The following is a 17,888-nucleotide window of genomic DNA, read 5'->3' on the forward strand; positions in this document are numbered from 1 at the left end:
GATATATTAAAATTCGGTCACGTTTGCAAAAGAAAAGTATGACCAATTTGAATTTCATGATTTGTTTTTTAACTGGTTTGATTTAAATTAATTTGCATTTATTTTTAGTGAAACTCATTAATACATTAGTGGAATGCTGCATGAAATCTTTATTAACCCCTTTTGTTTTTCTTTGTTTATTTCTAACGTTTTAAATCATTTTAAAAATGTGTATTTGCTCTCTAACGAACATTTATTGCCTTAAATTCGATGTAGAATAAAACTTTTTACATATTATTTTCTAGTAACTTTTTCGCCGCAACAACCAAGTTACAGAACTCTAATATATTTATAGCGGTAACAGTTGTTTCTTCGGAGGTGATTTTAACAATAGCATGTCTAAACGCTGCTGTTGCAATTCACAGAGACCTTCTTCACAATGTGCTACGTCAGCCTGTCAATTTTTTTGAGGTGCGCCCGATTGGCAGAATTGTCAGTCGATTTTCCAAGGATATTACCGACATCGATACTGAATTGCCTTTCAATTGTTATGAGATGATCGAGAGTGGGTTGATTGTAAGTGCTAGTAGCACCCTAGCAGTAATAGGCCGTTTTCTGGTGATGACTTGGTTAAAAGCTTAAATGACGGTTTCTCAGCTAATCACTTTTAATACTGAAATGTCACTTGTCTCAGATTTTTTAGGTTGACCATAGGGATCTCAGAAAACAGAAAAAATCTAATGTCGGTTAAATAATGACAAAGTTGCGTAATTTAATGTTGATTAAAATGCAATGCCTTTTAACAATTTAAAGAAACTCGTACTATTTCCAGATATTCAAGATATTTTTGGTTTTTTTTCTGAAGGTATTTCAAGCCCTACACAGGAAAGATACTGTTGTATCATCAAACAGAGTATTTGAATTTAATTACTCACTCTATTCCGTATTTCCAAATTTTAGGTAGATCTAAATTAAGAACAGACATATCTTTAGAAATAAAGTATTTTGTCTTGCTTTAACCATAGGGAACCATTAAACTTATTTCTATCGTTGTATTTTAACAATAGTCAATTATTATTAATTTCAATATTAAGATTTTTGTATAAAAATTTACCTACATTTAAATTAACTAGTTTTATGGTTATAATAATAAAAATTTTAGAATTTTTTTGGAATTTTTGTTAACAAAAATTCCAAAGCCCTCTTAGTTTTTAAGATATAGGCCATTTTTGAAAATTCGACATTTTGGGACTTGTATTTCGGTTATTCTTTAACTTATCGAATATGTAAAAAAACAGTTTTATAGATTTTTTTCCTTAGAATGCAGTGGCGTAGATTATTTTTTTTATCTAGCACCCAGACTTATATAACACCCTACACATGACTAAGATCCGCAGATACTCGAGTATTAAAAATAAATAAAAATTCTAACTGTTTATATTATGTGATAATATTAGGTAGGTAACAACAGAAAACAGGGTTTTTCGTTAAATTGTTAATAGTTGATTAGATTTAGATCAGTGTACTAAATGTAACAAATTCCCGTATCAAGGACGGAGTAAGGTTTTTAACCAATGTTACCTCCAGAAAACGTTAGCCCTTATTATAGCATGAGAAACAAGTAGTTATTTTTTTGATCTGAAGATGTCTTAATATCCTCTTAAAGAGATTGCTCCTTTGAATGATTCATTTGAACTTGCATGATAAATAGGTTAGAATTGTCGTCACTGAAGGAAGGGTGAAATTGATTAGATTTGTTTTTAAATAGATAAACAATAAAAACAAATCTGTAAAAGTTACGCTCACTTTATATTTGTCTTACTTTTAAATGGTTTAATATACATGCCATCATAACCGTATATATGCCTTAAATTAAGTCTTTAAATATCTTAAATATGGATTGGATCTTTAAGGATATTAAGTGATAATTTAAAAAAGCTATCTAAATTTCCAAGAAGCCTTATTTCCAAGTTTCGAATTTTTAGATGGCGCCCATCTACCATTTTTAGACAAAGATAAACTAATCAGGAAAGCTATATGTGAGACAGAGATTTTTTATGCAGAGTGTCCGGAATAACGTTCGAATAATTTAAGGGATGATTCTACCTTTAAAAAAATATATTTTTTTTTATATGAAAAGGGCTTGGAAATGCATAATTTTTAAAATACAGGGTATCAAACTTAAAAAAAAAGGTTTTTAATAAATAACTTAAATCTCTCTTGACCGATTGTTTTAAAATCAAATAGTGCTGTTTCTTGTGATAAGAGGCTAATTTAGAATTAATTAAAATTATGCAGTAACGTCCCGGGTGGCACCTTATCGAATATTTTTGTGAAAAAAATGTGCGCCACTGACTTTTACCAATTTAATTACGCCACAAAAAATTCAACATTTTTGTCTCTTGCATTTTATTTGTATTCTGCTTCGTTTTCGAAAAAAAAAACAATTTATTGCATGTCGTTAATTGACAACAAATTCTACGTAACTGTTGTTAGGTCTGAAGGGCCTATCACCTTCATAGTATAAGAATTTCTATTGAAACTCCACTTTAGTGTCCAAAAAGCTCATAAAATTGCATCTTTAGACATGGATACCATCAAGTAAGATTGGTACAGTTTGGTATGACAATCTTCTTTTTCCGCAGCTATCCATTAATGGTTTTTTGCAATCACTTCTAACCATTTTTCCCTATTTCTGGTGGTGTAAATTAAATCTCTTGTGATTCCTATTATTCCTGTCCAATGTTTGATATTTCTGAGCCACGACATTCTCTTTCTACACTCCTCTTTTCTCTATTTTTCCTTTTATTAATAGATGGAGTAAATAGTACTTTTCATTGCGTAACACGTCCCAGGTACGCTTTTTTCCTTCATTCTATCGTGCACACTAATTCGCGTTCTCTTCTCATCGTCCTCGTTGGTTTTTCTTGCTATTCATGGGACCTTCAAGGTTCTTCGATAGATCCACATTTCAATTCCAATCTATTGTGCTAACCTTCAATATCCATCCTTCCATACCATACAACAGTAAAAGGACCATACGTAACATTTTGTGAATCTTATTCTGAGTTGGTTAATGTCAAACTTGAATGAGCTCTTCGCTTTTTTTATCCAGCATTGAATTTCTACGTCTGAAGACCAGTCTTCACATAACCAAGTCTCCAGATAGTTAAACTTTTTTACTGGTTCTATTCACTATCGTATAAGAGTTTCGCATTCTGGAACGCAGTTGTTGTCCTTCAAGAAAACGAAACTTCTTGAAAAATGTTTTAAGAGTAAATGTCAAACGGAAGTGAACAGAAAGAGGACACATTCCTATATTACACCTCTAAGGACTTTTTCTGTGCCCTTGTATGTTCGTTGTCAAATCTAACTGCATCTGATTGGTTCCAGTACAAGTTTTCAATGCAGCGTATGTTTTTTTGATCTATGTCAAGTCGCCTCAGCATTTGAACGAGTTTATGACGTTGCATCTTTTTTCTGATCGTAACAATTCTTAACCAACATTTAACTTGTGAAACTTTCAGAGTATGACTCATCAAGCTGATTAATCTGTGATCTCCACATGTTGCGTTGTCCTTTTTTGGAAGTGGGATAAAAAGAGATGTAAGCCATTTGGTTAGGAATTTTCCTTTATTTGTAAATTTTGTTGAACAGCCTCTGTAGCCTCCTAATACTTCCGTTGTCTAGTAAGTTGGGTAATTCAACAGGTACCAAATGTAATCCAGCCGTTTTCTTGTCTTTTGAGCTTCTTATTGCTGAAGTAATCTCTTCTATTGCAATTTATGCCCAGATAAGTCATCTTCCAGATTATCTTCTAAATGAGATCGAGAATAAATTAATAAAAATGACAGGAGGTTATGATACAATACGTTTTTAGAAGTGATTTTATTGTCTGGAATTATTTTGTTATACTACAATAAATCTTCAAATGATGTTTCCCATTTATCTCAATACATTTCTCCAAACGTCTCATTGACCTTCTAGTAATTTGATAGAAAATTCCTTGTTTATTCTGTATTTTGCGACAACAATTTATGACTAGCTGTACGTTGCACGTTGTTAACAGGAACCGAATAAACTAATTAAAATAATCTCAAAAGAAATAGTCCAGCGAGTTTAAATCAGACGAACGAGGTGGCCACTCCACCCCGGCTGATTATCGGTCCGGATAAGCACTATTTAAATAGTCACGAATCATTACTACACTAAAATGAGGTGGTTCATCATCATGCATGAAAAGCATTTCTGCTCTTAATCCAATGTGTACTTCTAGCAAATAGGGCGAATAATTAAAAAAAAAAGTTGGTATTAGTTAGTTAATTAAAGTTGTTATTAGTACAATTATTAAGTGCCTGGGAGATTTGTTTTTTGCTAAGAACGAGACAAGGTTTGGGGCCTACGAAGGGGTTAACGGAACCAGTTGTCTTGCCAGTTCCTCGGCCCGCTCATTGCCCTCGACACCTTGGTGTCCTGAGACCCACCTTAGTCTCATTTTCGTGTGTACTGCAAGCCTTTCCAATGCGTCTCTGTATTCCTGGACTAGCGCTGAGCTGGCCCTGGGTTTCTGAATCGCTTTCAGGGCACCTTGACTATCGGAGACCAGTCTTTGCAGTCTGGTCAGCTTTTGGGCGTTGGTGGCCTTGAATACGGCTGGCCACCATACCACGGATCCGTACGAGATCCTCGGTCGTATGACTGCGGTATAAAGCCACTGGAGAACGTGGAGTTTTAGACCCCATCTTGTACCTATTGTTCGCCGTAATTGCCATATTAGGGCCGTTGCCTTATTCACTGCCTGCTCTACGTGAGTTTTAAACGTGTGCTTGCTATCTAAAATAACTCCCAAGTATTTGACCTGCTGCCTCAAAGTTAGGCTAGTCTGATACATAATGGGAGAATGAGGTAAAGAGAATGAGGTCGGTCTTTTCAGGGTTTACCGACAGCCCTGTCTCCCGACACCACTATCCTGCAAGCGACTTGCATTCGCTCACAGACTGTGTTCACGAATTTACCCATGACCATCACTAGTCCGTCGTCTGCGTATGCCTGTTCATAGAATTCTTCATAGAAGTTCTAGCTTCCTGAGGAGACTGTCCATCACCAGGCACCAAAGGTGTGGCGAAAGGCAACTGCCTTGCGGCCAGCTGCCTTTTACCCTGGTCTCGACACGACAGTCTCCCAGTGTAGCACTGATCTTCCGGTCTGCCAGCCCCGTTTTGACCCACCTGACAAGATGAGCCGGAGTGCCCCTGGTCAGGAGAGCTTGGCAGATAGTATCTGTTTTTGCCTTATCAAATGCTCCTTCCACGTCAAAGAAAAGAGCAAGTGCTATTTCCTTGTTCTTTATGGCTTTTTCAGCTTTGCTCAATACAGAGTGACGTGCCGTTTCCGTCGACTTCCCTTTCATGTAGGCATGCTGATTCCTATGTAGTGGCGATTCTGTTAGAATCTCCTCTGTCATATACCTATGTCTATAAGCCTTTCTATAGTCTTTAGTAGAAATGAAGTCAGGCTTATTGCCCTAAAGGACTTTGGCTGACTGTAGTCTTTCTTGCCCGGTTTTGGGATAAAGACCACATTTGTTGCCCTCTATGTTAGTGGAACATATCCCATTGCAATGCTGGCCTCAAAAACTCTCTTTAACATGATGGGTATGATTGCATCCGGTCCCTCAGCCTTATATGAACCAAACTCACTCACTGTCCAAACTATGGCTTCGTTTGTTACTATGTTTCTGGCGAGGTTTCAGTTCGGCTCCGGATCTGGTTTCTCGCCCCAAGGCGCAGCGTTTCCTTCTCCAGGAAAGTGAGTTTAAAGGAGAAGCTCGATGTTCTCTTCTTTGTTTGAGGTCCATTATGCATGGATGAGAATATATGTAGAACAGTATCCCTATATTTTAGCAATATTTAAAAGGTTTATGACTAACATATTATTAAGTTTCCATACATTTTTTCACTACTGCATATTTAAGAAATTTAAGCTTCTAAAAGATGAAATCTTATATATCTCTTGTTGATTCCTAAGCAGTTTGTTAAACATAAAATTAGGCCACTTTGTTTTAATTTTACCCAAGACTGGTTACTGTTTCCAAATTTACTTCAATTTTAGACACCCTGTAAAATTCAGTTGGACCACCACTCATATTCAAAAAAACTGAATTAAAATAATTTAATAAAAGTAATAATTTGAATTTAAGCAATAATACCTAGAAAATAAGACGTATATAAATAATGACTAAGTTTTAGTCGTTTATTTTTATACAGCTTTATAGGAAACCCTACACGGTTTTTTTTAATCATTAAAAGTAAAAATCTTTTGCAAATAACATGAAAGAAAGAAATTATTATTCACTTAGAAAAATTCTATACTTAATGACTTTTTATTAATCGCGTTATTGAGAGATGGGCAGAATATTTAAATTAAGAAAACGCCATTCAGGTAAGATTCATATATTTTAATTAACCGCTTTGCTTCTGTGTCTTGAGTAGCTTAACAATTAGCAATTTGTTATACATATATAACTGTGCATCGCAGCTATTAAAAATATATACTAACATAAAACTCACCATCATCTTGCATACATTATACACAAAATAGTTATAAATGTTAAAAAATAGTACTTCATTACGACTAAAATAAATTAAGTGGGCAGTCATAAATAATTGAAAATATTTTGTGTTTTAAAAAATTAATTGCCTACTTTTACGTACATTTCATTATTGTATGCCTTGAGTAACATCACTTTCGCAAATCACCATTTCTTTTTCATTTCAGCCATATTTTCGGTTGGGCTGCAGGTAGTTCCAGAGCTGGGCTGTGTAGCTGCCGCCGCAATATTGCATAAATGTCTATTGCATAATGTTTTAAGGTTACCTTTAAGATTTTTTGATACAACCCCGTCTGGAAGAGTTTTAGCTAGGTTTTCAAAAGACGTTGAAGTCGTTGATGATACCTTGCCTTGGTATATTAATGATGGCATTTATTGTATTTTTGAGGTAGCACTTTATTTTGATTTCTTTAAGAGTTTTTAAATATTTATCCGATTTTTACTTACGAATGTTAATTAAATAAATAATCCAGTCAATAAGTTAAAAAAGTGCCGAAATAGATGTGTGCCCTAAAAATACATAGGATAGCTTGTTTGCCAGAAAGGTTTAATAAAAAATTGCATTACACAAAAACAAGGTATTTTGTTTTGCGATATCTCGTAAACTATCAATATTTAAGAAATTTCAAAAAAGGCACGAAAAAGGAAATATGTACCTTGTTTTTTTATTTTTAGTTATTTATAACTTTTGCAATTTTTCATGTACATGTCCATTTTTCTGACACAATATTCTAGACATTATTCTAGATCAAATGAGCTTTTGTACGTATATTTAGGATGCTTACATCTATTTTGGAGCTTTTTTTACTTATTGACTTGAAAATAAACTAAAATTAGAGCAGAAAAATAAAAACGATTTATAAAAAAGGTCATATAGAAGCAAATCAATTTTAGACAGAGTTCCTTAATTTCCAGCGAATATTTATAGATCTGATTCTATAAGGAAAATTAATTTGTGACATCTAAAAAAGAGTAAATCTTTTGCGATATTTAGTGATAATTTATAGAAAGAATGTTTTTCGGTAAAAACAGAATTTTTAATTTTAACGTGAAATGCGGAATAATATCAAATTCGGTGCCTAAAATGTGATATTTTAACAGAAAAAAAAACTATTATTGCTATATACTATTCGAGAAATTTATTGTAATTCTGTAATTTAGCGAGGTTAAATTTGGCCATACATTATACTGATATTGTTCCATAACGTGAATTTCTGCACTTATTAATAATCCAATAAAAACCAAATAATTGAATGGAGAGTTCCGACTTCCAGGAATACCATTGATATTGAATAAATTACTTACACTTACTTACTGATAATGATGAATGAATTAATTGTTTACTGTTCATGCTACTAATAAAAAACTAATGTTTCTAGTGTCTGTTGACAAGCTCCTGCAACTAACATAACAACTTTACGTAATAAATAGTAAAAACGCAAAAGCGCTTGTTTGTATCTTTATTGTTTAAGGATCAGGAAATTAAATTAGTAAATGTCATATGATGGCATTTTTATTGACAAAAACGCTTATCAATACAAAATCCAGTCTATTGGTCTGCTTGTTTGCATATCTCTTCTTTCTCTCTCACTCTCTCTCTATGATTACATCCCCCATTGACTTTACAACCTGGCTCTACCTTTTGCGGTCCTTGATAGGTGCTCTGCTTTTCCATATTTAGAGTCCGTAAGTCTGCTTCAATATTACATTTCCACCGCATCCTTGGCCGGCCGGCGGTCATCTTTCTTCTGGAGTCTCCTCTTCCAATATCAACCTGACGATCCGTTGATACGTCTCTTAACATTGCCGGTCAATCTCATTCTTTCTTACTTTATTTTCACTATATTTGGCTGGTTATATAATTCTTCCAATTCTATTAGTTCTTATTCTATATTGCTGTGGGTTGTTTTCAACTGGTCTATATAGCATTCTAAGAACACTTCTTCCTGCAGTTTTTATACAGTTTTGTTTTGTCATCGTCTATGTTTCACACTCATAGGTCTTATCACTGAATGGTAAATTCCCAAATAATTTAACTGATAAACTCTCTCAAAATTGTAGTTGTTCATTCTCACATTCTATTTTAATCTATCTTGTCGTTCTGTTCAAGTTGTAGGCATATATATTTTTTTATCTTCAATTATTTATTTGACTCGAAGTCCAACTTCTTTTGCAGTTTTATAAAATTATTTATTGACAATGACAGATGTATTTCCCACTCTAGAAAGCCAGCACTTCACGAGGACCCTGTGTTCAGTGAAATGAAAAACTAAAAAATCCCCCTGAGAAATTCACAGTGGCAACCTCGCAATAAGTTGTTCCCGTCGCCACCAGGAGTCCTGCTGTCGTTTTACCGACCGAGAAAACGGAAACTAGTTACTTACTTTTAGTCACGAAAAGGATGTCGTTGTCGGGAAATTGAATGTTATTACTTTCCATTTTTCTTAAATTTTATTCAGTAGTAAACGTATTATTATACAACGATGGAGTATTATTAAACACCCTGGTTTCTAAAGGGCAGCGCTAAAGAGAAGTGTGAATAACGCATCTCCCTGTTTGAAATCACTGTTCATTGTGAAGAAGACTGACTGCTTTCCTTTAAGTCTTACTGCATTTCTGGATCGCTCTACACAAGCTTTTGTAACAGTAATTAACGTTTTGGTAATCTCAGTTCTGATCTGGCATTCTATAATTTCACTCTTATGATGCTATAATATGCTTGCTTAAAATCTATAAATATCTGGTGCAATGTTCTGTTGTATTCCCAACACGTCTCCATCAGTTGCCTAATAGTGAATATCTAATCCACTGTCAATCGCTTTTTTCTAAAACCACACACTCAAAATCTCCAAATTGATACTCTACACTGGCACTCAGTGATTCTAATAACGTTACGTAGAACACTTTATATCCTGTGTTAATAAGGGATACCCTTGCTTAATATCCACGGAGCTACAAGCACTCGAGAGCCGCGGCTCAGAACCCTGTTTGGTTAGCTGGATAGAGGCCATGCTCTCGCAACGTCATGTATCTTTCGGCAATAGATCCTCCACTGGATCTACGCGCGCATTGTGAGGCCCCTTTTCACATACGGGGCTATCGTTTGGTGGCCATGTACGGAGAAAGCGGAAATTCGTGCTCAACTGGACAGAGACCAACGCCTTGCATGTCTCAGCATAACGGGTTGCATGCGACCGGCGCCAACTAGAGCGCTTGAGACTCTGCTGAGCCTTCCGCCTCTGGACCTCGTGCAATACGAGGCAATGAATACTGCGTACAGGCGATACGTCCTCGGCGAACTACGTGCTGGCGAGACCGGTCACGCAAAAATCTGGTCACGGGCCATACAGGAATGTCCTCTCCTTCTGATGGGGAGTGACTGCATGACTCCAGTGATAGTGAACTGCGAGGAACACGAGGGGAGTGGCAGCATTCCAACAGACCTGCATTGCTAAATAGAGGGACCATCTGGTACACAGATGGCTCCAGAATGAATAACAGAGCGGGATCAGGGCTTTATGGTGGGATCCCACATATTAATAGGGCATATTTGCTAGGGGAGCACGCCACTATCTTCCAGGCCGAAGTATTCGCTGTATTAAAATGCGGACAGAAAATCCTAACCTGCGGACACCGCAATATAATCGTATCAATATGCTCGGACAGCAGAACTGCCATTAAAGCTGTAAAGGTAAGCTCCAAGCTTGTACTAGAGTGCATAAAAGTCGTGGAAAAACTGGTGCAGGTTGGCTGCAGGGTCCAGCTCGTCTGGGTACCTGGCCACGCAGGCCATGCAGGTAACGAGGAAGCGCACTCTCTTGCCAGACTGGGATCCGCGAATGTGTCGATAGGGCCGGAACCCATAATTGGTAACGCCAAATGCGTAGCGGTCGCCTCAATGAAGGGTCTGCTGTACAAGTGGACCCACCGAAGATGGACTGAATTCCCTGGCCCACAAGGCAAAAAAAGGCCCTCTGCCTGTCTTGCCAAAAATCTACTACGCCTAAAAAGACGCGAAATTAGGATAGTGACAGGTCCTTTAACCGGACACTGGCACTTAAGAAGCCATCTCCATACCAGTGGTATATCAGGAGAGCTTTATGCACAACTGTCTCTGGCAGCCCACTGTTTTGACAATTTCAATGGTTATCCTTATATAGTTTGTGCAGCATATTTTATCGCCCTTTTTAGGTATTATTATTAATAACACTTTCTTTCCAAGGGGTTGGTATTTTCTCTTCTTTCCAACTTTGGCATGATCTCATAGAAAGCAAGCACAAGAGTATTTCCTCAATTTTTCAGATATTCCGCCGGTAGAGCATTATTTTCTGGAGCTTTGCTGTTTTTTAATTTTTGGAGAGCGCGTGACACTTCTTCCACTGTAGGTTTTTTCACCAAGGGTTCGGATGTCTGATGTGTATATTCACGTCTTGGTTTGTTTGGCCACATATTAAGTAGATCACCAAAGTATCTTCTTCAAGTCTCCATCACTTCCGCTTCATTTGCAATATTACCTTCATCTTTCTTTATGATAGTTCCAACTCTAGGTCTAAAGCCGCTTTTTATATTTTTTATAGAAATTTCTTGTTCTGTTCATTTTATTTAACTTTAGCTCTTCGATGATGTTATTTTCGTGTTCTCTATTTTTGGATTTTATTCTTTTCTTCTTGCCTCTTTTCTGGACTCATATAAAAGAAATAGTAACTATAAAAATATGTTTACAGTGCGGGAACTTTTTAGATTTTGGTTTATCTCTCTGACTAATTTCTGTCAAAAATGAGACAGTCTTTAGTAAAAAACGTCGAAATTTTTCAACGATAAACTTTTTTAAAATTTATAATAATCATCAAATAATAATCAGATAATAATCAAAAGTCATTTTCAATTAAAGTTTATACTACTAAAATAGTTTTTTTTAACAATAAATTCAAACATATTTATTGCGAAATTGCAGAATTATCAAACTGGCATTGAAGTGATATTTCGCGAAGTCGAATTAAATGAAAAAAAATCAGTTGTGACTTTGAGAAAGCTTTGGCTAAAGTTCTTTTCCCAAGAACACAATATCACTTTTAATCTTCTGACGAACTTGTTACTCTTTATTCACTCCCAAACTAAACTATTTTGAGATGAGGTTTGGCCGACTTCTAGGACTTGGTTTTTATTAGTGTTCTGGTATGATATTTAGTCCCAACAATAAAGCATTTGCCGATGACACAATCTGTTAGTGCAACTCTTTAAACTTAATTCTTGACAATTATCAAAACCTGGACTACAGCTTGGAAAATATCCTTAAATGAAAACGTCAATATTCCCTCCTACACCAAAAATATATCTATAAGAATAACTAAATTATGAATTGAGGTCAGTTACTTGCCATATGAAACAAAGCTTCAACATTTCAATTTTTATACAGAGAAGATCGCAGGGAAACCTGATTGAGACTTTTAAAAATCCTTAATTTCCTAACCTTCCATTATTTAATTTCTTAAAGCAGACCTTTAAATTGTAATAGAAAACCACCTCACACTTGATTAACATATTATACGGTTCATAGTATTTGCCATACACATAGTTAGAACACAACGTAGTTCGATAATGCTCTAAGTGGAAGGTGCGTCAAGGCCTCAAGTGTTCTAGCTGACATATGGAAATTAACAAGAGTACAATAGATCTTCACAATGCATGATCTAACTCAGCTTGTAGGTAAACATATCGTCTCTTTGTTTCTATAAGGATTTTGATTCGGTTACCCTAATAATGCATTATAACCTATCTTTAAGTTTGCTTGATAACTTTTTCTTTGAATGCATTTAATGAAGTTAATATGTACATTATAATGAGAAGACCATACACAAGTACTGCTTCTAGCAAAGGAAATGTAGGGATTTTAAAATCTTCAAATTATCAGCATATAAGAGGAATTGTTAATATTGAAAATAAACCAATATCATTGATGAAAAAATTAAGTGCAAGATCGATCGTAAGGCTTCCCAGAGTTTACATTACTAACAGATTAAAAATATCCCTTAACGAGTGACTCGATTTTTAAAAACTAAGCAGCGTTGTATAGGGAATGACAAGATCCTTTTAAAGAGATACCACTTGACCCCCGTCCCATTTGAAAAAAATTAGGGGATGTCACCCTGCTTAGAGGGTTGAGTTTTTTGAAATGGTTTTAATGTCAAAAGTTGTCCCTCTGACAAACATATATTACTTACGTATTTTTGGATTTTGTCGAAAAGTTTTTTCCCACCCTGTTATGCCTTGCGGTACGTTTTCGATGGGCCGCCCTGTATGTAAAATGAAATAAGGGCAGTGGCTAAAACCAGTGTCACTTTTTCATCAAATGCCGTAATCAAAATCAGCTACCTTCCTTTGTGCCTGGGATACAGAGTAAAAAATTGACAGTCTGTATTAGAATGACATGCCAGAATAACAGGCGACCACCAATATTTTAGGCATCTAATTTCCCAGTTAAGATAGTATGAGTGAGTCTGTTAAAGCAGAAAAACCACTGGAAAAGCAATGTTGCGGGATAATGTTTTAACAATGATATAGATAAACTGGCCAATATTTAGTGATATCACCTTTATTGTCTTGCTTCTTGTATATAGGTGTGACAAATGCAGTCTGCAGCATTTTGAGAATATCCATTAGTCCTGTTAAATATAAGCTACAAGAATCTGGTAATGACAATAGGAATGTTTCTCATTAAGCAACGAGCTATGTCTGGAGGAGATAAAAAGGGTGATATGATGTGGTCTTCCTCTCCGTATTACATCAGTCTTAGAATTTCTTTGTTAAACATCAATGATATTTAAGAATTTAGAAATGGTTCGCAAAGAACTTTGCAATATCTTGATCATCAGTGCATGCCACGTATTTCAAGCTGCAGACCGAACCAGATTGGATATTCAAGCCTATTTCCAATTTAACTTAGGTGTACAATTATTAATCAAAGAATACAAATATACACAATTTATTTCATTCATTCCTAAAATCGTTAGGAATGTTTTATTTTGAAATTAGTTCAGGAATGGAAATCTCTCCACGAGAAACTTAGCAGCTGCAGACACACCTAAGGAGTACAATAGCAATTTCTCACAATACAAATACATATCTATATTCAACAGTTTTGTAATAAATAGAATAACATTTGGCTAGGGTTTTTTTAGAAAAATCAATTTTTTGCGGATGAAGCTCATGTACACAGCATTATGGAAGTATGCCATGAACGCGCATAGCAGCAAACAATGTAAGAAATAACCCTTATCTTCCATATTGAGGGAAATTCCTAAGCAAACAATATTATTTTGAATTGTGTCCATTTTTTTCTACTAAAATATCAGTGCATAATAGGCAAAATGACGCTGAAAATAACAATTGTATTAAAAAACATTATTTTTTATTAAACTTTACTGTATTTTTTAAAATGTGCCTCGCTTGGACCAGTGTTCTAAAGCGAGTTCTGTTCTAAACTTATCGTTCTTTTATCATCTTTCATCATCAGTTTTTCTTACGGACTCACATTCTTAAATCTTGGCATATCATTAAGGTATTTATGATTATTAATTCACTGCTTATTTGCTTTTCACGTGGCTATAAATTATTTTTAAATGTGTTTGCTGAATATAATGACGTTTTCTACTTTACGTTTATGTTGTTTATGATTTTAAGTAGCTTTTATACTAATGCTATGATGCTAGTCGTGGATTACCGAGTAGCCCTTTGAAAATGATTTAGAACATGTATTCTAGTTATAATGTGCATGTTCAATTTTAAAAAATCAATTTTAGCCACTCCCTATAAATATTTATGTATTGAAAGACTTTAATCAGTTGCTTAAATTTCATCGGTATCAATCTATACTTTTAATTTTAAATAAATCATGCATTAATAATTTTTAATGGCATTTGCTTTGACAATTTTTAAGTAGAATTGCATGCAGGACTTTTTCAAAATAATTCTTCCAATTGGATTCCTGTGTTGTTGATTTATTATGTTGTTTCGATAATGTCATGAACTCTTTGATCAAAAACGCCTTTTGGCATTTTTAACATTATAAAATTCTAATTATAACATTATAACTAATTTTCTATATAACCCTTATATAACCCTATAATTTGGAGTGAAATGAAAATTTTTCATTAATGTATTTGGTCATGGGAAATTTTTATTTTAAAAGAAATCACTGGCATACCAACAAAGTCTACCGAATTATGCAAGTCCGGTTTCGTACGAGCGCCACTGGTGAAAACAAAAAGAAATGTAGTTCATCAAAAAAAGCCTTTTGATTTACCTGTATACCAAATTTTATACATTAGTATTTTTTTCTTAAAATTGACCCTCCTATCTATTAATCACCCTATTAAATAATATCCAATTAGGAAACCTCCTGTATATTTGTAATATAGCGAGCAGTACATTTAAATATTTTCCAATAATTTATTTAATTTCATTCACTAATTTATCGATAACGACTTAAAGATTAGATCTGTCACTGACATGCCAGATAGAAAAGCAGACTCAGAAAGTTATGAAACCACGTAATGAAAAAAAAAATATATAAAGCATATACTACGCTCAATGAGCTTTAACGGGGAAGAAGATAGATTTAGGTAGCAAATTAACGTCCAAAGAAATAATAAAGTTCACCTAAATATTAGTGCATGACGTCAATATAAAGGGTGGCCCATCGAAAACGTACCGCAAGGCATTACAGGGTGGTAAAAAACTTTTCGGCAAAATCCAAAAACACGTCAAGTATGTTTGTCAGGGGGGACAATTTTGGACATAAAAACAATTTCAAAAAACTCAACCCCCTAAGCGGGAGTGACGACATCCCCTAATTTTTTTCAAATGGGACGGGGGGTCAAGTCATACCTGCTTAAAAAGGTCTTGCCATTGCCTATACAACGCTGCTTAGTTTTTAAAAATCGAGTCACTCTTTCAAGAAATATGGGCTCTTGAAAATTGAACAATGATGTGTGAAGATATCATTAAAATTTATTGAGAGAGTGAGACTGAACCCAGAGTGAACATAGTACACATCTTTAAGTCGAAACACTAATTTAATCATTTTAAGTAAACAAACAATAAGGATGCGAGAAACAATTTTTTGTCTTTTAAATGAACTTGTCGTTTTGCGGCAAATTCTTTCTTTCACATTTAGTGAATAAAAATATCCAGTTTCTTTCTTCCCCTTTAAATTAGGTCAAGTAGTTTTGCTAAATACCTGTTTTGTGGTTAAAGTGTTTAAAAACTGTTGAACCTTTAAATTTATCATCAATTATGGTGTACTCAATTGCAGAAAGAGTAGAGATTATTGAGCTTTTTTTTAAAAACAATTTGTGTGGAAATCGGGTCGCGGATTTATTTAATGCACGGCATCCTGAGAAACATCTCTCTGAGAAAATTGTTCGGGAATTGGTTGCAAAGTTTCGCGAAACAGGTTCAGTTCATAACAGAAAGAGAAATATCGAAAATGCAGGGTTTCATGAAGCTATGGAGATTGCAGTATTGGGGAAAGTTACAATGGATGGTAGGCTAAGAACAAGACAATTGGCCATTGCAACGGGTGTGTCTCGAATAAGTGTCCAAAGGGTATTAAAGAAATACAAGTTCCATCCCTATGAAATTCGCTTAGTGCAAGAATTGAATGAAGACGACTTTGATCATCGCTTGCAGTTTTGCAAAGTCATGAGTGAGCGAGCGTTAAACAATGATAATTTCATATTTAATGTGTGTTTTTCGGACGAGTGGTCCTTCTTCCTAAATGGTTTAGTGAGTCGCTACAATTGCCGTTATTGGGCTGACAACAATCCAAGGATTTTCCACGAACCACACACACAACCCCCCAGAAGTTGTATGGGCTGGTATTTTTGGAAATTCCATTGTAGGTCCTTTTTTCCTCCCTGGAAATTTAACAGGCGATATGTACTTAGATTTGTTATAAAATGCCATCGACCCAGCTCTAACAAATATCATAGAAGAGGATCGCGCATACAATGATGACGAATTGATTTTCCAACAAGACAGAGCTCCTCCATATTTCTCACTAAATAATGTACGCAACTATTTAAATGACAAATTTCGAAGATGACGAAGGGGCGCAATTGAGTGGCCACCTCGGTCCTTTAGATTTTTTGGGGACACATAAAATCCGTTAGAATAGTTGCGAGGAAGAATTATTTACGTATGTCGCGAAGTTTCACCGCAAATGCTTCTAAACATTCGTCAACGGTTTGAAGATAATTTGAATCACTGTATGAACGTTCGCGGACAGCACTTCGTGCATTTACTTGATTAAAATGGTAAGCATTAAATCGCTTTTTGCATTTTTCGTCACACGCATTATTGTTTAACTTTTAAGAGCCCATATTTCTTGAACGAGTGACTCGATTTTTAAAAACTAAGCAGGGTTGTATAGGGAATGACAAGATCCTTTTAAAGAGATACCACTCGACCCCCGTCCCATTTGAAAAAAATTAGGGGATGTCACCCTGCTTAGAGGGTTGAGTTTTTTGAAATGGTTTTTATGTCAAAAGTTGTCCCTCTGACAAACATACCTATATTACTTACGTATTTTTGGATTTTGTCGAAAAGTTTTTTCCCACCCTGTTATGCCTTGCGGTACGTTTTCGATGGGCCGCCCTGTATGTAAAATGAAATAAGGGCAGTGGCTAAAACCAGTGTCACTTTTTCATCAAATGCCGTAATCAAAATCAGCTACCTTCCTTTGTGCCTGGGATACAGAGTAAAAAAATTGAGCATTATCGAGCCACTACAAGGGAACACAAACTCCCGTTTACAAAACTCAGCTCACTTCGTCGAACTCGTTCAGGCCACTTACCTTAGACCCACTGATAAGCTAGTAAGCTCTAATGTTGAGAGTCTTTATACAAGTGTTCTCATTGGCCATTCCCTTAACATCATCAGGAAAGTACTTAGGCCGCAACCCTTGCAGAACGCACTGCACTTCTACTGGAGGGAGTGATGGACCGTTTGGAGGTTTATCTTCGCAACTACTACTTTCAATTCACAGATGACATCGCTAAAGAAGCTATTTTTAAAACTATCATTACCTTTTTTCCCATGACCTTAAAATAGTTTCTCGACTTAATCAAAATAAGCCAATAAACCGACAAAATCAATCATATAGGGTTCCATTTAAATAATACCAAGTTTGGATTGAAATTACTTTTTCCGCGTAATACAGGGCCTTAAATTTGATATCAGCCTTAACATAAACTTCATTTTTTATTCTCACCCTGTTTGTCAGAACCATCAGAAGATC

At 35.2% G+C, this 17,888-nt stretch overlaps 1 protein-coding gene across 3 annotated transcripts in view; it reads left to right on the forward strand.

Moving 5' to 3' along the window:
- The window catches only part of LOC126746629 (multidrug resistance-associated protein 1), a 169,699-nt gene that overhangs the window by 137,705 nt on the left and 14,106 nt on the right, over window positions 1-17,888 (forward strand). The window contains exon 17 of one of the 3 annotated variants that reach the window (XM_050454960.1): window positions 6,757-6,977. The exons of the other annotated variants lie outside the window; for them this stretch is intronic. Coding sequence (XP_050310917.1) covers window positions 6,757-6,977 — 221 coding nt within the window. The remainder of the gene's footprint in view (window positions 1-6,756; window positions 6,978-17,888) is intronic. 3 annotated transcript variants of the gene reach the window in all.

Source organism: Anthonomus grandis, chromosome 17, assembly GCF_022605725.1.
Source record: "Anthonomus grandis grandis chromosome 17, icAntGran1.3, whole genome shotgun sequence".
Taxonomy (NCBI): domain Eukaryota; kingdom Metazoa; phylum Arthropoda; class Insecta; order Coleoptera; family Curculionidae; genus Anthonomus; species Anthonomus grandis.